This window comes from Nilaparvata lugens, chromosome Y (assembly GCF_014356525.2).
Source record: "Nilaparvata lugens isolate BPH chromosome Y, ASM1435652v1, whole genome shotgun sequence".
Classification (NCBI taxonomy): Eukaryota; Metazoa; Arthropoda; class Insecta; order Hemiptera; family Delphacidae; genus Nilaparvata; species Nilaparvata lugens.
In genome coordinates, this window is record NC_052519.1 from 3,448,571 (window position 1) to 3,456,836 (window position 8,266).

Genomic DNA, 8,266 nt, shown 5'->3' on the forward strand with positions numbered 1-8,266 from the left:
TTTTTCCTATTGAAGTAGATGATGTAAAGTCAATAGGCTTATCAGAACGAATTTCGAGCTTCATAGTATTCGTGTTAGCTCTTATATTAAGTTTCTTTTCGTCACTATTCAATTTACTCTTTAAAGCTAATATAATGTCATCAACTTCATATGCACCCGTATCAAGATCAATTAATTTATCACCATATTTGAAGGTAGAATTTTTACCTTTTATAACATTTGCAATGCTATTGTAAGTACAGAAATTAATCAATCCAATTTCCCATTCTTTATTTTTATCCAAATCGAGAATTTCTTGTAAATGTTCATAGAGATCACTTGATCTAGATCGTAATGTAATAACAACCATCTTATATGTTTTCGGTACAAATACTGGATTACAACTGGTTCGCAAAAAACAAGAGCATAAGGTGTCCACATATATTTGTATGTAATGGTTGCATGTGCTCAACATTGTAAAAAATATTTACACCTGTTTCTTTTTTCCAATATTTATTCAATTCATAAGGTGGTTGTAAATTACCAATTGGATCAAAATAGTAAACATTTGATCCTCGTTTCTTATAACCAACCCAGTGTGTACCATGTCCGGATTGAGTGTCTAAATTAACAATACAATTCTCATTTTTTAGAATTTTATTAGGTAATGTATCTATCATGTATACACCTCGTAGGGGAATTTGTAATAATTTACACCATTTTATTAGATCGTGATTGGACAATTCACCATCGATATTCATTTTTTCACCTTCTTTGTCTTTCTACGTTTTTTAACTCCTTTTTTCTTTGGGAATAAACTTACACCATATGGTGAGGAGGAGGATGTGGGGTTGGGCCCAATCAAAATACGACCACCACTCGAGATTGGAGGGTACGGTTTCAAATAGTAACCTCTACCTGCAATATGCTGTTTCAACTGAGCAATAGCTTTTTTCCTTATCGAGCTGCTATGAGTTTTCCCAACACTTGTGCTCTTCTTCTTCTTCTTCTTTCTCAATCCACCGCCAAACGCTGCTTTAGCTTTCATCACGTTTGTTACAAGATAACTAAGTGCTCTTTCACTTAGAGATGATTTTGGATTCTTGAATATTTCCCATGCTGTGTTTGCAAGAGCTCTGTCTGCAATCGCTCGCGACTTATTATCACTATTTTGAGTGTATGCTATATCATGTACCTTACAGGCTCTATCTAATGAATTTATACCTTGATCCCCTCTCTTTAACCTTTCATTAACCTTGGTGCCAGGCCCACACCACTGGTAGCCCCCCGGGAGGTAAATTTCAGGTGATGCGTTTATTAATTTATTTATAATAGTTGATGTAATGTCCCCCGCAGTACCCACTATACCTTTGACAATTTTGCTAGCCGAACTCAAGATTCCTTTACCTTGTTTTCTAGAATATAACTTTCTTCTACATACCATTTTTCATTACCTTTCAACTCAATAGTTGAACATCGACTGAGGTTAATTAATCAAACACTTAACCTCAATCGAGAGACAAAGAAATTGTCTCACTATGTGCTTTATATATTACTACAAAGTTGGTATGTTTTAATCAATAGGGAATACAATTTTCTATCATCATGATGTGTCTTATTAACACACTTGTTAAGTATGTTGTAAGTTTTGTAGAAATTGCAAAGAATTGAATGTTAGGTCACACACACTCATGTACGGTATTGACATTTCAAATAGTCAGTTGATTATTTTGATATTGTTGGATTTAGTTATAAGTTTGTTAGTTAATTCATTAGGCAGTAGTTTATTAAAATTGTTGAATTCGCTTCCTATTTTTAACCAATCCAACAGTTTCAATAATTTATTTAAAGTAATAAGTCTTCTTACATTCAATAATATTAAAATGTTTTTCTATTAGATCAATCAGAACTGTTCATATATATATGCAGAGGCTCCCCAATCGTTTTCCCACTCAACGTTTTCTCCATGAGTTTCTTATTAAACTACCTAATGTATATAAATGACCCAATTAAAACTAATTAACAGATAAAAACGAATAATTTTCGATTACAAATAATACCTATAGCTAATTTACAACACCGGAAAAACTATAGAAACAAGAAAAAGGCAACTTATACGTATATGTATGACTGTTTGGTTTGCAAGGGCATTTTTCCAAGTGTATTGAAAAACATTAAGGTATTACTTGTACATAAAAAAGGCGATAAAAAAACTTCTGACCATCAATTATTGTACCTGTGATATCCAAAGTATTCAAGGCCATAATGCAAGACCAGATATCAAGTCATTTTGAAAGCTTTGGTATGTTTACTGAAAAACATTTGGCTTCAGGCCATGTAATGAAGTTACAAGACTAGTAAATAGTGTTGTTGATTATTTGGATAAGGATCTTTCTGTTAGCTTTAGGTCATATGCTGGTATGTCTTACGATACGGTACTGGCATAACATACTTGGTAGCAAACTTTCTTATTATGGCTGCAATTCTGAATGAATCGATCTCGTTATGTCATATTTAAAAGACCGCAACCAGATTGTTTACAGAGATTGTCAGTTCTCTAAGGGCAGGAAGGATCGGTATAGGGTCACTCAACGCTCCATACTTGGAACAATACTCATTAATAGCCTATATTTTAATGACATAATTTGTAACATAGAAGGTACTCATAAAGCAGGATTACTTTTTGCTGATGATTTTAATCTCAAAGTTAGTTGTAAATCCAAAACAGGAGTACAAAATTTTCTAGATGATAGCTCTGTACTCCTTAATGATTCATGTGAATAATGAAATCTCTCATTGAACCTAGAAAAAACTCTAATATTATGTCCACTTACAATAGATATTCAATCACCTATTCAGAAATAGGAATAATATCAGAGCTCAAAAGCTCAGGATCACTACTTTGCAAAAAAATCTTGTGTATACATCTGTCTTCAAGTATACATCACTTGTGTATACTTGACAATTCTTTACTACTAGGAATCAAATCATTGTCTCTTGCATTCTTCAGAAGAAAATTGAAAACTACTGAAAGCCTAAATTTTATATAGCATACAAGAATTTTATGTGATTGACTAGACCAAATATTTGCAGACTAGTACTATTATGTATTATCTAGTACCTATTATTGACGTTTGTAAATGCATTGTTAACAATGTCTTTAATAATGAAGATTCTTATTCGTATTGAATGTTAGAACAACAATCTACGAGAGCACAACGAAGTTTTTAGGTTATAAAAATGACGTCAAGTGGGTTCACTGCCTTCACAATATCCCAAAACGACGGTTTCGGAATCTTTGGTCAGTTTGTGCTGGTGAAATCCGTCAGCATTCAAAACTTCTGTTCAGCCAGGAACCACAGTTTTGAAACCGGCGGTTTCAGAAACTTTGGTGAAATTGGGCCTAAATGTCGCTCCATGTAGCGGTTATATGCTTCACTACTATTCCTAAATTTTTACACTTAGAATTAAATTTAACAACTTTACGAGGCGAAATTATTGAAGAAAATCTCTGAGGCAGGTATACCTCAGAGATTTTCTTTGTAGAAGCGATATTAATTTTCAAAATAATTCGTCTGCCATGATGGTTTGTTTCCTCTCGCATGGAGATGATAGTATGTGGAACATCCTCCGCCAGCTCGTGGAGAGGCATCCACAGTTTTGGTGATGGCTTATTGATGAGTGCGATGAAGTCATCATCATCATCATCATCATCATCCCGCGCGGCTGCCTCCTCTAGTAGCGGAGCCATGGAGGTGTTCTCAGACATACGTTTCTGTTAAATGAAAATCTATGATTAGTAACTTTATTATAATTTGTTTCAGATTATCAACTACTTGTGATCAACAGATTATTGTCATAATCTCAACTTGATATCATCAGATTGACAAGACATTCTCTACATCAGATTACTTGTGATCAACAGATTATTGTCATAATCTCAACTTGATATCATCAGATTGACAAGACATTCTCTACACAAAGTGAGTAATATCAGTTATTGAAATAATATTTCTTGCAGAATCCAATAGTGATGCATACATCAAATTAATAAGCAAACTCTTTCATTGCAACAAATAACTATCAACTGAATCAGTAATTTTCTTAACACATCACTTCAATATTATAGCAAAAAATGCATGATTAGTACAAATAATATGTAAGCATCATAATAATGAAATCAAAATATTCATCTTATTCAATTTTTGTCTGAACTCTAATCAACTAGTAAGGTTGATCAGTTCAATTTCAAAAAGTAATCATTATAATATACACATCTTAACTCAACTCTAATCATTTAATATCACAATATAACTATCAACTAAATCAGTAATTTTCTTAACACATCACTTCAATATTATAGCAAAAAATGCATGATTAGTGCAAATAATATGTAAGCATCATAATAATGAAATCGAAATATTCATCTTATTCAATGTTTTGACTGAACTCTAATCAACTAGTAAGCTTGATCAGTTCAATTTCAAAAAGTATTCATTATAATATACACATCTTAACTGAACTCTAATCATTTAATATCACATTGTGCATGCATGTAATACAAAGACATCTATTGGAAATCAGTTTTTTTCTCACTAAAGTATTTATTAGATAGTAGCATGCATTCAACCTAATCACTTCAAATAATTATATTTCTTGATTTCATAAAACAATTTATGCTCAATTCAAATGAATATATCAATGTAATCATCATATTCATGAAGTCGAATATACATCTTAACTGAACTCTAAAGTTGAATTAAGTTCCTATATTCGTTATCAAGAAATTGTCTTTCAAATCACATTCATCAATAACTCCAATGTGAGTACATGTAATGTGAACAGATCTATTGGAAATTAGTTTTTCTCAGTAAAGTAAGAAATTTATCAGATACTAGCAAGCTTTTTAGTAGCAAGCTTTTCAACAAATTAATGACAACATATAAAGATTTAAAATTATCTGTTCACATGACATGTTAATAATATTTGAAATAACTAACCTTTGAGGGTACAAAGTTGGTTTCCTCCTCTTCCTCCTCCAGAAATTGCAGCTTTCTCTTCCCCTGCTGCTTGTTGGTGGAAATCGGTGTTAGTGGTACACGCTTCGGTGCCCATCCCAGATGAAATGGTGGTGTGTCCGCTATAATGAAGTCATCGCTGCTCATCCCTCTCTCCACGAAGACTCCACGTCTCTTCAGTGGCGACTCCTCGGAGTTGGATGCAGCAGCAGCAGCAGCAGGGGGAGCAGCACTGCTATTGGTAGAAGGAATCTTCTTCTTCCGCGCAGCTTGCGCTGCCCAGTAAGATGGGAACGAAGGCTCTTGTTGAGGAGGTGTATCCGGAAGGATGTACTGCTCACGTGTGGATGACGAGTTCATGATGATAACGAGGATATGTGTGTGTAACAGGAACGTGACTAGTGGTCAAATGAAGCTGGCAAATCCAATAACCGCTGCTTATATACTCATTCGTTTCTCTCTCTCTGTTTTAGGATGAGTGAGAGATAGTGCATTTTCCCACTTGTCACATCCTTGACAAATGCATTCTTACACGTACAGCAAGGTGCATTCAGAGAAAAAATATCAAATTCTCACAATGCACTCGAATTCTCACTTCCAGATATCTTGAATAACAATATTTCGTATGTGAGATCAATGTAATCTCCTCATTAATTTTCATAATTAACATCACATGTTGACTTGCTAAATTTCTTCTCAATATTATTGTGATTTTCATTATGTTTGTTGATTTCACAGAGATCAAGACAGCATAATCACTCCAGTCTTCGAGGAGGAAAGACGTATGAAGAACTAGTCTGAGAGTTGGACTGTAAGCAGAGAGAGAGAGACAGTACAGCACATCATTCATTGCATGTAAGTATGATACAATTCTTTATTTTTCTAATCATGATTTTTCAGAAGTTACTTCTTTCCTGATACTACTACAATGCGCTTAGGAATCACTAATATCTCGATTCTGATTGGGAATTACTTCTACAACAGAGTGCATATTGTACAATATCCAGCTTGTTTTCCCACAGCATCTTCTTTTTCATCATTTGTCGTTTCTTTTCCATTATAGCTCATCTTTTTATATATACAAAATGGAACATGTATCAATTTTTCATAAGGATTTTCAATAATATATTTGCAATATACACATTGCAGATATGATTTCTCATGTGAAAAGTATCCATTTATTGCAAAATAGTCTGCTCTATTAATAAATACCGAGAGCTTGAATGGTTCTGGATGATGGAAAGTTAAAACTCGTTCTTCATATTGTCATAGAATATTATTATCGAAATTCTCCTCTTCACTTGGAATATTCTCTTCTTTGCGCCATCCACAATTTGGACTGCATCGTTCATGTTCCTTACTAGGATCGTCTGTTGCCAACCAATTTTCTAAATATACTGAGCAAAACACACATTGAACAACGTCAGGTGCTCGCACAAATTTAAAACCCTGTTTAGCCATATTTTGAGGTGACAACAGACTAGATTCTAATTTCCAACGATTATCAAATGTTAATAACCTTAATCGTTCGTGCATGAAAATCTTCATGATCTCAAATCAACAACAGAGATATTCAGATCGCACTTGAATACAATCAACGATAATAAAGTTGACAAGAATTATTTGGATGAGAAATTGAAAGTTATCTCAGACAAGATTAAAGATTTGCAAGTATTAGATAGAAATTATCTAAATACCAGATTGAAACAACTTAGCACAGAACTTTTTACTAGAGTAAATGAAACTCATTCATTATCGGTTGATAAGGAATATTTGGATAAAACTGTGCAGGCATTGAATAACATTGTTATAATAAAACAAGAGTTTGAAGATCGATTATCTGCAATGACTAATACGATAAAGACAAATCTTATGGATGGGATTGAACAATTTGTTTCAAAAAACGATTTGAATACATTGCTAACTACGTTTAGCGAAACTTATGTATTGAAAAATGATCTGAGTAGTGAAATGCAAGCATTTATTAAGAAAGATGAATTACAAGCTAAACTCAAATCAATTCGTGAGGAAATAGCAACTTCAATTAAAAATACAGAGAATGATGAAGTGACGAGATTACAATGTTCAGCTGCATTCACCGATTATCTCACTTTATTTATACATCAAATAGCATACCAAATAGTACGGAATTATGCTAAGGTTAGTTTCCATATGAATTGGATTGAGGCGAAACAGCATAATTTGACAGAAGATCAAGTAGGTGATTTAATCACCGATAAGATGGGTCTCTCTATCTACAATCACCAATCACCAATCACCACACACGAAAACTCGTTTCTAGTCTTGCCATGATTGAATTTCTGAAAAACTAAATGAGCCAATATGTAGTACACAAGCTCTGCTATCATATTCCACAAAGAACGGAATCGATAGCTCATCACTAGACAAAGTTATTGAGTGTTTAAAGATTACCCCCCCCCCCATCATAACAGCATGTCTCTGGCCCGGCCACATTCGAATTTGAACAAACCAACTATTTCAAGATTTTCTACCTATTTTCTACTATTTTCTACCTCCAATAAAAGATTATCTACCTCAGCCCAAAGGGAATTATAGGGGATTGTAAGTTTTCACCCACCCCCCTCGCCTATCACCACACACGAAAACACGTTTCTAGTAATATTTTCAAACTGTCCAAAAATCCACTGTTTCTTACTCAGCCGCCAATTTGTTACTCACACTACTATCTCAACCAAGGAATCTCAGACAGTTTCAAAATTATTTGTAGATTAATTTCGTACCCTGGAACAGTGCCTTGATATTGGTAGGGAAACTTGGGATAATTGGTAGTGGTTGATTTTAAAAATAAGCATGTATTGAACTATGTTTTGGATTGTTTCTGATGAAATACCATATAACAAATAATAATGTTGGGAAATAAACATAAAACAACTTATTACATAAAAAATGCATTGCAAGACGTACCTTTATTTCATCAATAACTATAATTGAACATATGATACACTAATTAATATTTGAAATACCTTTATAAAATCACAACTAATTGTTCACATTCTGCAAACAGAAAGGAGAATAGAAAAAACATCTTTATTTGCAATGGATGAAAATCGCAAACTATGTGAACATATAAGATACACAAATTAATATCTGATTACCTTTATACAATCGAAACTAATCGTTCACATTTTGCAAACAGAAAGATAGAAAAATCATCCTAATTTGCAATGGATGAAAATTGCAAACTATTCGTTCATAAGATGCACAAATTAATATTTAAAATACCTTCA

General features: G+C 33.3%; 1 protein-coding gene across 1 annotated transcript; it reads right to left on the reverse strand.

Annotated features, from left to right (window-relative positions):
- Positions 1-3,382: 3,382 nt before the first annotated feature.
- Positions 3,383-5,357, reverse strand: LOC120355193. Its single transcript, XM_039443523.1, has 2 exons — positions 4,980-5,357; positions 3,383-3,754 (listed from the first exon to the last, which is right to left on the reverse strand). The coding sequence occupies exons 1-2, from the start codon at positions 5,355-5,357 to the stop codon at positions 3,383-3,385; spliced, it is 750 nt and encodes a 249-aa protein (XP_039299457.1).
- Between the last annotated feature and the right edge of the window lie 2,909 nt (positions 5,358-8,266).

Bases quoted from the DNA above. Each gene is read 5' to 3' on its own strand.
- LOC120355193 (XM_039443523.1), bottom strand. From the start codon at position 5,357: ATGAACTCGTCATCCACACGTGAGCAGTACATCCTTCCGGATACACCT. The intron at 3,755-4,979 runs GTTAGTTATTTC...TTCATTTAACAG, and splicing joins CCAACTTTGTACCCTCAAAG to AAACGTATGTCTGAGAACAC.